The 16,545-nt window shown below is 54.8% G+C and overlaps 1 protein-coding gene across 5 annotated transcripts in view; it reads left to right on the forward strand.

Moving 5' to 3' along the window:
- Positions 1-16,345, forward strand: part of EXTL3 (exostosin like glycosyltransferase 3) — a 136,015-nt gene extending 119,670 nt beyond the window's left edge. For all 5 annotated transcript variants that reach the window (XM_032103580.1, XM_032103579.1, XM_032103578.1 and 2 more), the window contains 4 exons: positions 8,847-8,974; positions 11,626-11,770; positions 12,227-12,355; positions 13,066-16,345. In XM_032103580.1, the coding sequence (XP_031959471.1) occupies positions 8,847-8,974; positions 11,626-11,770; positions 12,227-12,355; positions 13,066-13,275 (612 nt within the window). In that variant the 3' untranslated portion in view covers positions 13,276-16,345. The remainder of the gene's footprint in view (positions 1-8,846; positions 8,975-11,625; positions 11,771-12,226; positions 12,356-13,065) is intronic.
- Positions 16,346-16,545: the final 200 nt, after the last annotated feature.

The raw sequence follows: 16,545 nt of genomic DNA on the forward strand, positions 1-16,545 counted from the left end.
CCTGACAGGAGGGGGCAGCCGGGGGGGGGATCGGGCTCTGCTCCCAGGGAACAGGGACAGGAGGAGAGGGAACGGCCTCAGGCTGGGCCAGGGGAGGCTCGGGGTGGACATCAGGAGGGATTTCTCCACCGAAAGGCATTGGAACTGCCCAGGGAGGTGGAGTTCCCATCCCTGGAGGTGTTTTTAAAACGTGTGGATGTGCTGGCTGTGGATCATGGGTTGATGGTTAGATTTGATCACTTTAGATCTCCACAGCCTTAGTGATTTTGTGATTCCATGATCTCACCTTTGGGAATTGCCTATTCCACTGCAAAAAAACCCCTACCAAACTAAAAATTTGGGTTATCAGTATCAAAACCCTCAAAAGAGTGAGCTCTTTTTTCTTCAAATGACTTTCCCTGGCTTCACAGCAAACAGCAGCTCGTACATCTGGCTCGTGATCCCAGACCTGCCAGTGGAAGTTGGATCATGGGCTTTGCACTCCGCAGTTTTTCCCTGTGAGCTTTCATGGAAAGCACACAGAGGAATTTCAGGAAGTTGAGAAGGGAATGAGCTGCAGCAGTGGAGTTATTGGAACATGACAGTGTGTTATCCCAGGGACCTTCTTTGAGCCAAATAATTACACTTAATTGTAAAATAAATCTAATTGGACATCCAACTCCATGTGCATCTCTAATTGCACAGCCACTAACAGCAACACACAGAATAAAAATAAGTGTCTGCATCCCTTTAACGTTAAAACGAGTATCCTTCTCCTTTCGCTTCTCTGGGAAGATGTGACAGCTGCTCCTGTATGAAAATGAATAAATAATCAGTTTTATTTGTATCTCAAGCTGTTTTCTCCTCTCAGAGATGAGCGACCCACTGATCTCAGCTGAGGAGTTTAAATGGAGACCAAGTGTTTGCACATTTTCCGTGCGTGGACACAGCATCAGTTTAAGAAAAGCCTTTCCGTGGTATCTTCCTGTGTGGTTTTGTTCTCAGCGGGGGATAATTTATGCCGGGGTTTATGTTGCATTATTTAATTACGCGTATTTTAAAAATGCATCTGTTTTGCCAATTTATATTCAGCATGCGCTGCCTTTGGATGGCTTTGGAGCTGAATACCCTTCTCATACCTCTAGAGATGAGTCTTAAAATAGTCTATAAATCTTTTAAATTCAGATTTTGAAAAGGCTTTAAGTCGGAGGTAGCAAAGGCGGAGGTTCAGGGCATAAAGGAGGGGCTGTAGCTGTTTCAAGGTGAAGAGGAGGGAGCAGGGAATAATTAATACATAAGAAAGGGGATAACGGTAACTTCCTGATCCATCTTTACAAGGGGAGATTAAAGGAACAACAAGAAGGTGAAGAATTGCCAGGGGAAACCACTGTAAAAGCCAGGGACAGCTCTTCAGGCGATGCATGACTGAGGAAACATCCTGCTACGAGTGTCTCAGGTTTGGGGTGGGTGCTCAGATAAATGGATGTTTTTGGTGCCATCAAATCCAGCAACAGAGCAGATTCCAGAGGATTTCTATGGGGTGGGTGAGGACTGATATCTCCCTTGCCCACCTACAGCTCCATCCAAACCAAGCATGTCCTGGGACTTGTCCAGTCCTGGACCAAAGCTAGGAGCCAGCTGGGAATGGTGAGGGTGGCTGGTGGGGAGAGACCAGTCATGAGAGGAGCACATTCCCTCCCGGCAGTGCCTGGGATGCAGGAGGATCCCAGCATCCTGGCTCTCCCTTGGGATGGCTCTGGATGTGGTAACGGGGTTCCTTTAGGAGCTCAGGTCACAGCCATTCCCATTTATCAATACATCAGGATCTGAGTGTGTTAACCACAGGATAACACCCAAATATCATTGTCTGAACAAACACCTCAACGCTGCTTTTTGTGCATCTGGGATGTCGCCTCTGCGTTCCCAGTTTTTTAAAGATTAATTATCCCAAACACGGCCAAAAGAACATCAGGTTTTTTTACAAAATGCCAGCCTGCTCAGCTCTGGCAGTGTGTCTGGAAGGAGCTTTGACAGCCCGCTCACACCCTATCCAAGTGCAGGGCAGCAATTCCCACTGGATTTGCAGCTCATCGGGAGCTGTCTCAAACGCCCTGGAGTCCCCTGCTGTGCTGGACTCATTTCCTCAAGTTTTTGGGTCTGCGTTGGGAGAAAGAGCTTGGCTGTGGGGAGGAAAGGCATCATCCCAGGGGCTTGGCTCTGGTGGAAATGCCATGCTGGATCCCATCTCCTCCCTGCCCCCACAGCTCCTGGCAGTGTGCCGGAAGGAGCCTCGCACTGCATCGAGTGAGGCCAGGTTATTTCATCTCTCATGAAATGAAGAACTCCTGTCTGAGCCAAAGGCCTGGATCTGTGCTTTTGGCTTTGGAAAGCAGGATGCTGGCCAGTAGGAGCTAGGTGAATTTCTGTCCTCTGAGGGTTTTCTCGTGGTGGGAGTTGAGGTTGGCAGGAGGGAAGGGGTTCTGCGTGGGCAGGGCAGGACACCGGCACCGCTGGGTGTGATGCTGCGCTTGAAAGTCTTCAATAAACACCACGGTGGTTGTCCTTGGTAGGGGCAGCCAAGCAGATTTGAGGTCTGGGCTGAGAGCCACGGTGATCCTGCCAGCTTTTGTGGAGCAGCTCGGCTTGCCCAGGAACAGGTAGTGATAAAACACTGAGAAAATCGAGTTAAAAATGTGGCCTTGGTCAGACTCATGAGATTTACTCCAATGGCATCTCACTGGGAATGGGCTGCAGAGCTTTTGGGTGGCATCTGCAGTGATGGCAGCAGCTGCTTTGGCTTCTCCTTGGCACCTGTCCTGGCAGAGAGCCTGGCTGCTTGTCATGGAGCCAGCGTGCCCAGGATCAGCCTCTTCCCTCCTTCCACGACGTGAGAGGCGGTAACACAGAGCTCAGAGACATCAGGATCAAAGTCATCTTTAGCAAAGGGAGCCTCAGGTGTGGAGTTCCCATATGAAGCCTTATCCAATGCCAGAATTCCTGCTGTAGCCAGGATGTTGAGAGAGTCACAAAATCATTCAGGTTGGAATGATTCAGGGCCATCGAGTCCAAGCTGTGCCCGATCCCCACCTTGTCCCCAGCCCAGAGCACTGAGTGCCACCTCCAGTCCTTCCTTGGACACCTCCAGGGATGGGGATTCCAACACGTCCCTGGGCAGCCCCTGCCAGTACCTGACTACCCTTTTCATGAAGAAATTCCTCCTTTTACCCAGCCTGAGGCCGTGTGCTTCGTCCCTGCCTCACATCCCACATTTGTTGCTTGGCTCAGTGCAAACTCGTTCTGACAGCTTCACTTCCAAAAAATTCCACAGCTTCCAGGAGGATGCTGTTTGGTGGGACTAGGCAGAGTTCTTCTCTTCCCCATCCCCATCTCTGGCTGCATTTGCAGAGCAGCAAGGGCCAGTCTGATCTCACACCTCAGCTGCAGAGGGAGCGGGAATGGAGTCGGCTGTGGTAATGAAGGATGTGATTTATCCTGTTTATGGATCTGCACACCCTTCCCTCCTTCCAGGGAGCCTTGCAAATAATCCCAGTGCTTGTGCCTGAGGTGAAGAGGGAAGGGACCCTGGTGTATCGCAGTCTGTGGGTCTCAAGTGCTGATCCAGGCAACTTTCTTAATCAAAAGATGCCTGACTTTGGCCAAACTAGGAGTTGAAAATAGATGTATGTGACAGGGTGGCTTCAGGGATACTTGGAACTCATTGTTCCCTTTTCCTAGAGTTTGCCATCTCCCAAAGTCCTCCAACAGAGCCCTCCCTGACCTCTATTAAGCCTAGACTGGCTGATTTTTAATTGATTTGTGTCCCACATGTTCACATGGGAGAGCTGGAGAAGCCTTGGCTTCCCGTGTGCTTTCTGCAGAGAGAAAGGAGGATGGGAAGCAACCTGCTCAGCTGGGAACGAGGATGCGGGATGTGGGCAGGATGAAGATCATCACCTCCCACATGTGGCCATCCTTGATGGGTGGGGACAGCGGTGGCACCTCTGGAGCCAAGTCCCAGGTCTGGGCTGGTCACACTGGTCACCCATGATCCGGGATTTGCATTATCCCTTTCCTTCACGGAGAGGATCTGAATCCTGCCCGTTCCTTGGTGAAGCAAGGGGAGCGCGTGGTGTCCCCACCCCACTCTGCTCTCTGCCCCCAGCCCATTTGGGTAGAATTGCTCATCTTTGGGAAAGATGGAAACGGATCCTTTTCCTGAGAGCTCATTCACCATCTCCCCAAATTATCCAGCTCTCCTCAGGGCATCCTTCAGGCTTTTTCCCCCTCACAGAGACGGGATGTGAGCAGCGAGGCGCCTGGTTTCTTGCAGAGTTTGCTTCTTTGCCCAGGAATCAACCCAGTTCTCTAAGTTGAGCTGTCAAAACTTGTCCAAGGGCACGGACGTTCCTCATGTTTTCACCATCGAATTACACGTGACACTTCATTTAAAGCTCAAGCGTGAAGCCTCACTAGCGAGGAGATTGCTGGAAGATATTGATTTTGCTGCCTTTTTTGTGTTTATGTATAAAAACCTCTTTTAAAGTATTGGTAAAAGGACATGATTGCTAGGCAGACTCTGGGTTTATGCTCTGCTTTAGTTTTCTCTAAGGTTTTTTAAGATCCATTTGTCCAACGTGTCTGCGAACACCAAACACCGGGAGCAAATGGATTTCATGGAGCTGTGGGGTTTTGTGCTCCTTGAGTCAAGCAAATCCCACGTTGTGGGACTGAATCAACTTGAATTCATTTGCTAAAAAAAGAAGCAGCTTCTAGTGTGGTCTGTTGGGTGCTTGGAGGCATTTTAGATCTTGCATGTTGTCTCCAAACTTTGCAAACTGCTCAGGAGGTTCATGGTTTCGAGCTCTGGGCCACTGAGCTGATGGCAAAGTGTTTTAAAGAGGATTATTCCCAAACAAAAGTCAAAAATAACCACAATAAGGCGAGCAGGGCACAGTCTGGGGTGTTTTTGAGCCTGGAGGGGTTGGACTTTGGTGCAGGTCCCACCACTGGTGCTCTGCTCGCTGTTTGGAGCCCTTGCTGTGAGGGAAGGTGGTGTTTTGGTGATGAGCTGGGGTCTCTCTTGTTCTCTGGCTGATTTCGTGTCCTCCTCACTGAATCTCCTTGGAAAGGAGAAATGCTGACTCCCTGTTCTGCCAGAGCCTTTCAGCTTTGCTGAGGGAACATTTTTCCTTGGGTTTTGACAGAGCTGTTGGCTCGAGACCATTAAGGAACAAAGTTGTGGCAAAATCGGTCATTCAAATGATGGAAGGGCGGGAGAAGCAGCGCCAGGGGAGGGATTGAGACCTCGGTGTCTGAAAAAGGACAGAGAGGGGTTGGTTATGGCACCTATGGGCTCTTCTGGGGGGTGAGGCCCACCCAGGGCAGCGGGTGGGAGCTGAAGGCTGATAATTCCCAAGGAGCAGTGTTGATGTTTGAGAGGGAACGTGGCAGAGGAAGGGGAATTCTCCCACTCTCAGTGTCCCCGGGTGGGGACAGGACACCTCCCTGGGGGAGATGCTGCTCCCAGTGACAGCTCCACTGACCTGGAGCACACAGGAGGTTAATGGAGGTGACTTGGAGAATTCCAGAATGGTTTGGGTGGGAAAGGACCTTAAAGCTCAGCCCATTCCACCCCCTGCCGTGGACCGGACACCTCCCACTATCCCACGTTGCTCCAAGCCCTGTCCAGCCTGGCCTGGGACACTTCCAGGGATGCAAGGACTTTTCTCACCTGACCTAATCAGCTTCTGAGTCTACTTGTGCCCACAATGCCCATTTCGTGCCCAAGAAATCCGGTGGGTTTAGAGACCCATGGAAATTTAAACACTTCAGAAGAGAGAAAAATACTTCAAGTCCCTGAATCAAACTCTCCCCCATTGCCCCTCTCTGCCCCTGTTTTTACAAGATGAGTTGCTTGTCTTAAAGCAGGGAAGTCTCCAAAAATTCACTTTTAGCTTTCTCAAGAGTTTTCTCTTCTGTACAGAACACTATTCCCTCATTTCTGCAGCCCCGGGATGTGCTGGACACGGTCAGGATCAAAGCCTGGCCTTGAACCATCTCAGAGGGATGGAGAAATGGGAGGAAGGGTTTGATCTCAGCCTCATCCTTTCCATCCCAGACGGCTGCCTGGACATCCCTGTGCTCTTCCTCAGATTAGTCACCCCTGGGAATTACAAAAGCCACTGAACAGTGTCTGCTGGCAGTTAAGTGCATCCCAAGTGCTGGAATTCGGGATAGTTCCTTTGGAAACAAGGCAACAAACGCAGCAGTTGCTTCTAAGTTTTGCTGGAGCTGGTGTAAGGAATGTGCTTATCCTGGCTTGGAGGCATCCGGCTCCTTGTAGCATCCTTCTCCTTAGGGAAGGGATTACTGCCAGATCTCTCTGTGCTCTGGGGTTCCCAAATTCCAGAGGTTTCAGGCAGTCGCTTCCTCAATGGACAGCAGTTGCCTCATTCAGCAGATTTTGGGAAAACGAGTCAATCTGTAAAGTTTGCCAGGTTTTTCCCTGGGATGTATTGGTTTCCAGGCCGCTGAAATCTTCACTGCTCCCAGGTGAAGGCAGGAGGGCCCTGTTTCCTGGGAAATACTGCCCTGGCTCCTGGGAAGTGCTGGATACTGGCACTTCCAGACCTGCAAAGCTTCCGCATTGAGGGAGTCCCCCAGAAACATCCCCATTGCCAAGACCATGGAATCCCAGGATGGGTTGGGTTGGAAGGGGACTTAAAGCTCTTTCAGTGCCACCCCTGCCACAGGCAGGGACACCTTCCACTGTGCCAGGCTGCTCCAAGCCCCAATGTCCAACCTGGCCTTGGACACTGCCAGGGATCCAGGGGCAGCCACAGCTTCTCTGGGCACCCTGTGCCAGGGCCTCCCCACCCTCACAGCCAGGAATTCCTTCCCAGTATCCCATCCATCCCTGCCCTCTGGCACTGGGAAGCTATTACAGCTGGTGGTGGGGTCCGTGGCCGTGACCCAGGAAGAGATGACCGGTCCGGGGAGATGGTCCCGAAAGGAATTGCCTGCCCGAGGTCCGGTGTCTTCCTCTCAGCTGCTGGCAGAGGAGCCCTTGCAGAAGCTGTCAGCTCTTTAGTGATATCAGCTCGTGATTCCAGCTCAGCTCTGCAGAGCAGCCTCTAGGCCAAACCAGACCAGAGAGAGACGAGAAGGCCCGTGTGGCTGGTTCCGCACGAAGGGAGCTTTATTGTGGGTTCCCTCTGGCGAAGGGAAGCCAGGGACGAGCTCTTCCTCCTACAGAGGCGAGCTGGTCTTCTTTTATAGGGGTACAGGGGATCAGCAAGGGGACCAATGGATTACAGAGGGTCTGGGATAGAGCAATGGGTTACAGAATGATCTGCATAGGGTATCCCAAAGGATTGTGGGTCTCCTTTTCCTCACCATGACTCAAAAGTCCTTTCCAGGGAGTCCTGCTGGACGGTTTCGAAATCTCTCATCTCAGCAGACATCCCTCCAGGGCAGTGGCTGGGCATATCCCACAGGAAGCCGTTCCCTGTGTCCTGTCCCTCCATCCCTTGTCCCAAGTCCCTCTCCAGCTCTCCTGGAGCCCCTTTAGGCCCTGGAAGGGGCTCTGAGCTCTGCCTGGATCCTTCTCTTCTCCAGGCTGGACTCACTCCAGCAGATCCACATCCTTCCTGTGCTAAGGACCCCAGAGCTGAACACGGAGTGCAGAGTTGCCTCCTCCTGCTTCCCTCCTCACCCCCCATTCTCGCTGTGATTCCTGCATCCTCTTTTCCAGCAGTTCCCAGGCAGAGAAGAAACCCCTGGGAGCATCTGCTGGCTCTGGATAACCCTTCAGCCAAGCCAAACACTAAGCCGAGTTTTGTGATGCTTCTCCACCTTGGGAAGGGGAAGGATCAGAAATTCCTGTGCCGACATTTTCCCTGCTTTTTCCATGTCCTAATGGAGCTCCCCGGGTGGGAATGCTGCTGGCTCCCCTCTGGCCCTGCTTTTCCATAGCCCAGAGCTGCCCAGTTTGCTCATCTGCAGTAAATTGTTGGTGCTTTTGATGGCTCCTCAGTGGAATATTCCACGTGTTCCTGGCGAATATTCCATCCCCCCCGGAGCTATCGATGGATGAAAGCTCCAAGACTGGCTTTCCATGGGAATTGAATCATCCCAGCTGTCACGCAGATCCCGATACAAATATTTCCGCTGTTAATGGTTTCAGCATGGGCTTTTCTGTGGGATCAAATGTAATCTTGCTTAATGGAGTCCTACTGCCGTGACGCTTCGGTCTTTTCACCAGGCTGGGCTTAATTTTTGAACAGAGATTGTTCAGAGCAGAGACAGGGAAATGACTGGAGGGATTGAATGGGATGGGAAATACGGGATGGGCGGAGTGACTTTGGATCAGCCAGGGGAAGCTGAAAGTGTAAGAGCCGGGGCAAGGATCCAGGGTGGATGGGGCTGTCAAGGGAGGGTTAGGCTGGATTTTAGGAAAAGGTTTTTTCCCAGAGGGTGTTTGGGCACTGGAACAGCTCCCCAGGGAATGGTGACATTCCCAAGGCTGCCAGAGCTCCAGGAGTGTTTGGACACTGCTCTCAGGGATGCACAGGGTGGGATTGTTGGGGTGTCTGTGCAGGCCCAGGAGTTGGCCTGGATGACCCTGATGTGTTCCGTCCAACTCCGTGATTCTATTCCATGATGTTTGGAAGAAGGAGAAATTCGGTAGATTTTACACATGTGTGGCTGGGGATGAGGGGAATTGCTGGAGCTGGCGCTGGGCTGAGCCGATGCTTTGTGCCTGGAAAGCATTCCCCATCCCAGGGCCACCACAGCTGGCACAGCCCCAGCCCCCAAACCCCACCCCTGGGCCCTGCAGCCCCGTGAACGTCACTCGCACCCCACAGGTCGTCCGCACGGAGAAGAACAGCCTGAACAACCGCTTCCTGCCCTGGGACGAGATCGACACCGAGGCCATCCTGTCCATCGACGACGACGCCCACCTGCGCCACGACGAGATCATGTTCGGCTTCCGGTGAGCGCCCTCCCCGCGCGGCCCCGGCCACGGACTGCTCCTCCCCACAGCCAGGAGCTGCTCAGGGGCACAGTTAGGGCTGGCACATCCCTCCCCGTGGCTTCCCAACTCCGTGTGCTGGAGAAACACGCGCTGATGGGGTGGGGAAGCCGATCCCAGGTTGTCCAGGAAACCCCACTTCCCACACTGCTTAACCCAACTCTTCAGCTCTTGCTGTGCTGGTAACGCTCCCTGAATGGTTTTGTGGCTTCCTAGGGTGGACAGAGACCGGGAAACAAATCCCAGAGGCCATTGCACTCCATCCGTGTGCCACAGGCAAGGCTGGGATGTTCTTGGCTGCCCCAGCACCTGATGTTCATGTGCTGGTGGTGGCTGCCACCCTCTGCTCCGTGTGACTCTGGGCTGTGACAGTTCTTTGGGCATTTTCTCCTGCAGAGCAGGTGAAGGCAGATGTCACCCAGCAAAGGCAGGTGCGGGGTGCTCTCGCTCCCACCCTTGCTCTGCTCCAGCTTCCAGCTTTCCCTTGACTTTTCCCTGGCAAAAGCTTCCTGATCATGGCAATGAGGGGGCTCCTGCTGGGGGAGGTTTGTGCCAGCTGCTCCTGCAGCTCCTGCATCCAAACCTCCCTGCCTGCCAGGAGCTGGGAGGGAGGGTGGCACCAGGAGCAGGGACTGCGATTCCCAGCCGGAGAACACTCCGCAGCTGCCTGGGGGTGGGAGGCAGGGACCAAAATCTGCTTGGGAGGAGGATTAAAAGGCACAAAATGCCTGGAAACCCACCAGGCTCCCTCAGAGAGATGAGAAACGAGGTGTGAGAGGGATTAAAGTGCAGGAGGAGGCGTCAGGATTCCTGGCTTCCCTTCCCTGCCCCATTCCAGGCTCTTTATCTGAACTGGGCTGTTTTCCCCCTTTTTTTGGTCTCTGTTTTCCTTCGCCTGGCCGAGGTTTTGCTGATTAGCCCTGGAGAGCATCAAATGAAGGTTGTAAGTGCCCTGTGTTATTCTCACTCAGATCCCTGCTTACAGACACCCTGTTCCCACAAAGCCTCCCTCTGTTAACACATTCCCAGGAATTGCTGGAGTCTTGGCACTGGAGTGAACCTCTGCCCACAACAACTGTGCTTTGTGAAACTTTGCTCCAGCCTTTGATTCTTGGGGCCAAAAGCCTCGTTCTTCCCTGTTTGCCACTCAGGAGGGAGCTGGAGGCAGCTCCCTGAGCACCCCCAGAATGATTCTCCAGAGAAATCCTGCTTTTTGTGGCTGAGCTGGGAAGGAAAAAGTGTCACGTTCGTAGGAAAGCGAAGATGTGGGAGAAGTGAAAGGGAAAAGTGGTTTTGACTTCCAGCTTTTCTAAACAATCACCCTGGACTGACAGGAACTGCAGCAAACAAGTGCTGGGGGGAGCAGGGAGCCAGGGAAGCTGCTGGTGGTGCTGATTTCTCAGGATTCATTACCAGGTTATCTTGGAGTTTCATTAATTGGAGCAGAGGATTGAACAACAAACACGTCTGTGCTCCACAAGTGTGAGGAAAGCTCAGGGAAATCTCGGTCTCCTCAGCTGCTCTCCTCCTGTAGCTCTCCAGGAACAGGGCTCATGGGAAGAATTTCCATGGACATGAGAGAAAAAAAACCAAACAGGCCACTTTCTGCCCAGTTCTGTGCCTGGGAAGAAGGGAAAACCCTTCTGTGTGCACAGGGAGTTCTCTCATGCAGTGTGGAGTCACAGCTTGGGCACTGAGCAGCAGGGAGGTGGGAGTGAACGATCCAAAGGAAGGCAGCACCCCTGCCTGTGGAAGCTGGATTTGTTTCCCAGGTTAGGCATTAGGCACTGACTTCTTCCTTAATTATTCCTGCCAGTGCTGCAGCTCTCCTGGGGGATTTCTCTGGAGGAGCGTGAGCTGCAGAGGAGAGCAGAATATTAAGCAATCCCACACTCCCACGTTCAAACCTCAGGATTTCATTCCCAAGGCTGGACTGTGAGCACGTGTTGGGGTGAGGGGGGCACTCAGGGCCCTGGAGGCTTCTCCTGTGTGGCCAGAGCCCGGGAAGCTGCGGTTTGGGATGAGGAGCTGGCAGTTTGACAATCCAGGCCTTCCCTCAGGAGATGCCGGGGCCCTCAGCATCTCAGCAGCTTTCCACAGAATTCTGGAATCACAGAGTCCTGGAATGGTTTGGGTTGGAAGGGACCTTAAAGCTCAGCCAGTGCCACCCCTGCCATGGGCAGGGACAGCTTCCCCTATCCCAGGTTCTCCAAGCCCCATCCAGCCTGGTCTTGAAGCTTTCTTTAAGGGAGATTGATGTTATCCTGGCTTTACAGAGCTGCTGGGAGATGGAAAGTCCCAGGGATTTGGGGAAGAGGCCAGGAGATGTTGGGCTCCTCCCAGGCAGAGCCTGGGCTGCTCTGGCCTTAGTTTTCTTTTAAACCTCCAGAACAGCCCTGATGAGCTACAAAATCCCTGATTTATGGGTTAGGAACTTTCCCTGTGCACTCGGCCGTGCTCTAGGAGAGGAGCACATTTTAACACTTTTTCCTTTTGGGCATTCCTTGGATAAGCAGTGGCCAAACCTCTTCATGTAGAGACGCCTCCATCCCTTGCAGCCCCTCGGGACGGGCTCCCAGCTCCATGTCTCACGGACAGTTTTGTGTTTGCAGGGTGTGGAGAGAGGCCAGGGATCGCATCGTGGGCTTCCCGGGGCGCTACCACGCCTGGGACATCCCCCACCAGTCCTGGCTCTACAATTCCAACTACTCCTGTGAGCTCTCCATGGTGCTCACTGGTGCTGCCTTCTTCCACAAGGTGAGACATCCCCGGAGCTGCCCCTTCCTGCTCGCAGCCACCCGAGGCTGCAGCTCTGGGGGGTTGTGGGTTTTTAAGGACAAACGTGGGAGCTCTCTGCTCCTTTTCCCTCACTTTCTCCAAACTGGAACACGGCCAGAACCTGGTCCTGAGTGCACTGGGAAGGGTATCCAGTGGCTCTTCCTGCCATACTGACCCCACAGCAGCAGAGAGCAGGATCTGAGGGGGCTGGAACCCCCATTCCTCGATTTCTGAGGTTACAGGAGCTGGGGATTCAGGGAGAGGGTGGTGGCTGTGGGAGATTTCCTGCTGCTGTGGCTCCAGAGGATCTTGGTGCGGGATTAACTCCATTATGGGGAATCTCCCCTGGGATCCCTGAGTTGTGAGTCAGACACATCCCAAATGTCCCATGTGTTGGTATCACCTGGAGAACGCTGTGCCTTTCCCCGTTCCCAGTACTACGCGTACCTGTACTCCTACGTGATGCCCCAGGCCATCCGGGACATGGTGGACGAGTACATCAACTGCGAGGACATCGCCATGAACTTCCTGGTGTCCCACCTGACCAGGAAACCTCCCATAAAGGTAAAGCACCGGAGCCAGGGCATTGTCCCGGGGTTGGCATTGCTGGAGAAGCTGTGCCTGGGAAGTGAGTGCTGTGTCAGGGGCTGCTCTGCTCCAGGGAAATGCAGCTCCAGTGGAAAAGCTCAGCCTTCGGAATCAGCCAAATCCCTGCCACAGAGCAGGTGAATTGAGGTTTGATATTGGAAGATTAAATCAGACTGAATTCTGGTGTCTGGTGAAAGGTGATCTCTGCCCTAGAGTCGGGCTGGGAGAGCTGGGGGTGTTCACCTGGAGAAGGATCCAGGCAGAGCTCAGAGCCTCTTCCAGTGCCTAAATGGGCTCCAGGAGAGCTGGAGAGGGACTTGGGACAAGGGCTGGAGGGACAGGACACAGGGAATGGCTTCCCACTGCCAGAGGGCAGGGGTAGGTGGGATATTGGGAAGGAATTCCTGGCTGTGAGGGTGGGGAGGGGCTGGGCTGGAACTCCCAGAGAAGCTGTGGCTGCCCCTGGATCCCTGGGAGTGCCCAAGGCCAGGCTGGACGAGGCTTGGAACAACCTGGGATAGTGGGAGGTGTCCCCTGCCCATGGCAGGGGGTGGGACTGGATGAGCTGAGGTCCCTTCCAGCTCAGTCCATCCCGAGATCCCACCCATATCGCAGCTCCCCTCGCAGTGCCCCGGGCCGGGCCCTGTGGGCAGCGTGGCACTGACACCTCTGTCCCTCCCTGGCAGGTGACCTCCCGCTGGACGTTCCGCTGCCCCGGCTGCCCCCAGGCGCTCTCCCACGACGATTCCCACTTCCACGAGCGGCACAAGTGCATCAACTTCTTCGTGAAGGTGTACGGGTACATGCCCCTGCTCTACACCCAGTTCCGCGTCGACTCGGTCCTCTTCAAGACCCGCCTGCCCCACGACAAGACCAAATGCTTCAAGTTCATCTAGAAACAGGAGCAGCTGGACATTCTCCGCTCCCAGCTCCGGCCGGAGGCGGGAGAGGCTGGCACGGGGCTGGTTTGTTGGGGCCGTTGGCCGTGGACTCCGGCCTCGCTCCCGCAGGCAAACTGGCGGCCTGGATTGGGACGGGCACTTCCCTCCTTCCCTGCGCTCCCCCAGCGGCTCACCAGGACAGGGAACGGGATCCCACGGCTCCTGTGAGGACACTGCCATGGATCGTACACTGAGGAATGGCTCGCTGGCCACTGGCTCTGCCCCTCCGCTAGCCAAGGGCAGCCGTTCTTTTTAATTATAATTATTGTTATTTAAATGAAAGTGTTTTAGATTTGCCGCGTGAGGCGCTTTTTTGTTTTCTTTTCTTTTCCCTCCCCTCTCCCCACCCCATTTCCCCCTCTGGACCTTCAGCCCATCCGAGGGCACCATGGCAAGGCCAGGTTGGAGGTGTTTGGGTGCAGCATCAGGGCAGCTCCTGTCACCAGCGCTGTGCTTCCTCCTGTGGCACAGCCCTTCCCGCACACCAGATCCTGGCTTCTCTGGCCCTGTGGCTGCTACTGAGGCCTCTCAGGTGTCACCTGGTGAGGAGCCCTTTGCTCTGCTCTGCTCTTCTCCCCACCCTGAGCCCTCAGACAGGGGCAAGGCCGGCCTGGAGGGTCCTTCCCGGGTCCAGCTCTGGCACCGTTCCTGTGCTGCAGCTCGGGGGGTTCAGTTGCTGCTGTTTCAGTGTCTTTCCCACCTTGTCCTGCTGATCCTCTAGAGACAGGGAGCGTGTTTGGGCTTGGGGAAGGTCCACCTGCAGCACAGCCAGGGCTGGGGGTGCTCCAGGCTCCTGGAGGCTCTGACCCTTCTCCGTGGTCAGCCCAGCCTGGGTGTGTCAGAGCCGCAGTTCCCGCTCTGCCTCATCCCCATCCCAGAGCGAAACGTGCCCGTGTTGGGTTTGCCGTGGGCTTCAGCACAACTGCCTTAACCCCCACCCCGTCCTCATGCCCTGGCTTCGGGCTGTGTCCGAGGGTTAATCCCAGCAGGAGCTTTCCATCGTGATGCTGCTGGGATCGCGTTCACAGCGTGGGTTTGGAGCTGCTTCCTCTCCCCCAGAGCAAAACGCTGTTACACCTGTGACCAGCCCACCTCCTGCTGCAGTCGCAGCTGGACAGGAGGGCAGCGCAGGAGGGAAGGGCACAGCTTGGGATGTTCTCCTTCAGCACATCCCAGGTGTTTGTGAGCAGCCTGGAGAAGCTCTTGCTGGGTGGGCGGGAAGGTGACACTTGTGTGGTCACCTCCATGTCCCTGGCTGTCCTGGCCTGTCACCCCACAGCAGGATGTCGCCTCTGGTGTGTGGGAGCAGGATGGTCCAGCAGCAGCTCCTGGGCTCAATCCCAAGCTCAGGCCTTGTCCATGCTCCTCCTGCACCACATTCTAGGGCCTCTCCAAACTCCTCTCACCAGGTTTTCCTATCAGCACTGACACTTCCTCCTTGGGAAGGGGAGGGAAGGAGCAGCCTGTTCCCAGCCGAGCCCGTGGCTTGTGCCTTCACCAGCACTACTGACCGCAGCAAAACACGGATCAAGGAATCTTGTCCTGTGGGTTTTTTCCCCTTTTCATTCCCTTTTGGTTTTAACATCAGATGCCCAAAACAGCACGTGAAGTCTCACAGTCTCCTTAAAAATGCCATTGGAGACTCCTGCGAGGCCCTGGAATACCAGGAAGGATTCCCTGCCCCTGCCCAGAGAGGAGATGTGGCAGCGGTCAGGAGCTGCACCAGCTCCAGCGTTCCCGAGGGGCCTGAGCTCCTCTGCCACGGCTTTAATTCCACCCTCGTTAGTGGGGGCTCGTCAGCGGCGATGCCGTGGCTCCGGTACAGCCCAGACCGGGGCCAGCTCTGCCTTCCCAGCTCTCCCGTGGGCATGGACTGCACTTCATCTGAACACAGGCACTGCTCTGCAGCCTTCAGGCTTTCCAAAATCCGAAGGGTCATTCCAGTGAGAGCCTGGGGGAACACGGATGGGATGGGAAGTGCTGGCATTGCTGAGCGTGTTGTGGGGCTCGGGATGCTCGGGATGTTGGAGCCCCTGGCTGGGAATTCTGCTTTCCCTTGCTGTGTTTTGATTCGAGGCCAGTTGAGATCAGAGATCAGCAGAGCAAATCCAACTGTTCTTCCTCCCAGGCTCTTTGGCCTTTTTCCCAAGGTGTTTTTTTTGTTGGGAGGATCCCCCTGTGCATCGAGGCAGAGCAGGGATGTGCAGTGGGATCTCCGTGCGTGTTGTGGGATGGATTCCTCCTTGCTGAGCGCCCCCGAAGGGAATTATTTGGGAGTGAAGTGGGAAAGAGGATGCTCCAGGGGGGCATCCAGGCAGCAGCAGCGTTGGGAGGGATGGAATTCTGTGAGGAAATGAAATGCCAGCAGGAACATCTTCCCCACCCGCAGGGCTGGTGCTGTCCCTCCCGTCCTGCTGCTGTGGCTCTTTCCCAAATCATCCCAAATAGCCACTGAAACCCTTGGAGAACAGGATTGGGATTCACAGCCCAGCTTCCTGCTCCTGAGACACGCCGGGACCTGAGCTGTCCTGAGGCTTTCCTCCACCACCAGGGAGGAGAGGGGCTTTTCCAGAGAGCGCTCCCGCCCGTGCCACCATCCCAAACATCCTTCCTTGCTACCACTCCTCGTTCTCCCGGGATTTTCAGGGCATCCCAGGGTCACTCCGAAGCTCAGGTTTGGTTGTACGATTCATCCCAGCTCCTGGGGCACGCGGCCTCCACCACCCCAACCCTGAGGAGACGGGAAGGGCTCTTGGCAGCTGCACCTTCTCCCGGTTCCAGAGTTTCTGCTGCTTTCCCCGGGCACGGAGCGAGGCCATTCCCGCTGTAAATAGCAACGACTGAGGTGACACGGCCCCGGCCCCGCCCGTGTCACACGGCCCCTGCCCTCCCCTTGTGCCGACGGTGCCGTGAGCGCCGGGATTTCAAATCCAACAGGAACTGAGAGACAAGGAACACTCCTTGGACACGAGCACAATGTTGAGTTTTTTGTAAAAGGTTCCAATAAATGGAGAGTTTAACTTGGGAGTGTCTCGGTGCCTCTTTGCTGGGGCTGGGAGAGGGGCTGGACCAGGACCGGGTTGTTGCTGCTCCTGGCCCTGGGGCACCCCAAAACCGGGCATCTCCAGGGCTTCTATTGCCATGGGGCAGGTGAGCTGGTCTGGAATGGTGGAAGCTCCTCACGGATGGCAGTGCCTGGAGCCAAACCCATCGTGTCCCCAGTGA

Source organism: Corvus moneduloides, chromosome 3, assembly GCF_009650955.1.
Source record: "Corvus moneduloides isolate bCorMon1 chromosome 3, bCorMon1.pri, whole genome shotgun sequence".
NCBI classification, from domain to species: Eukaryota; Metazoa; Chordata; class Aves; order Passeriformes; family Corvidae; genus Corvus; species Corvus moneduloides.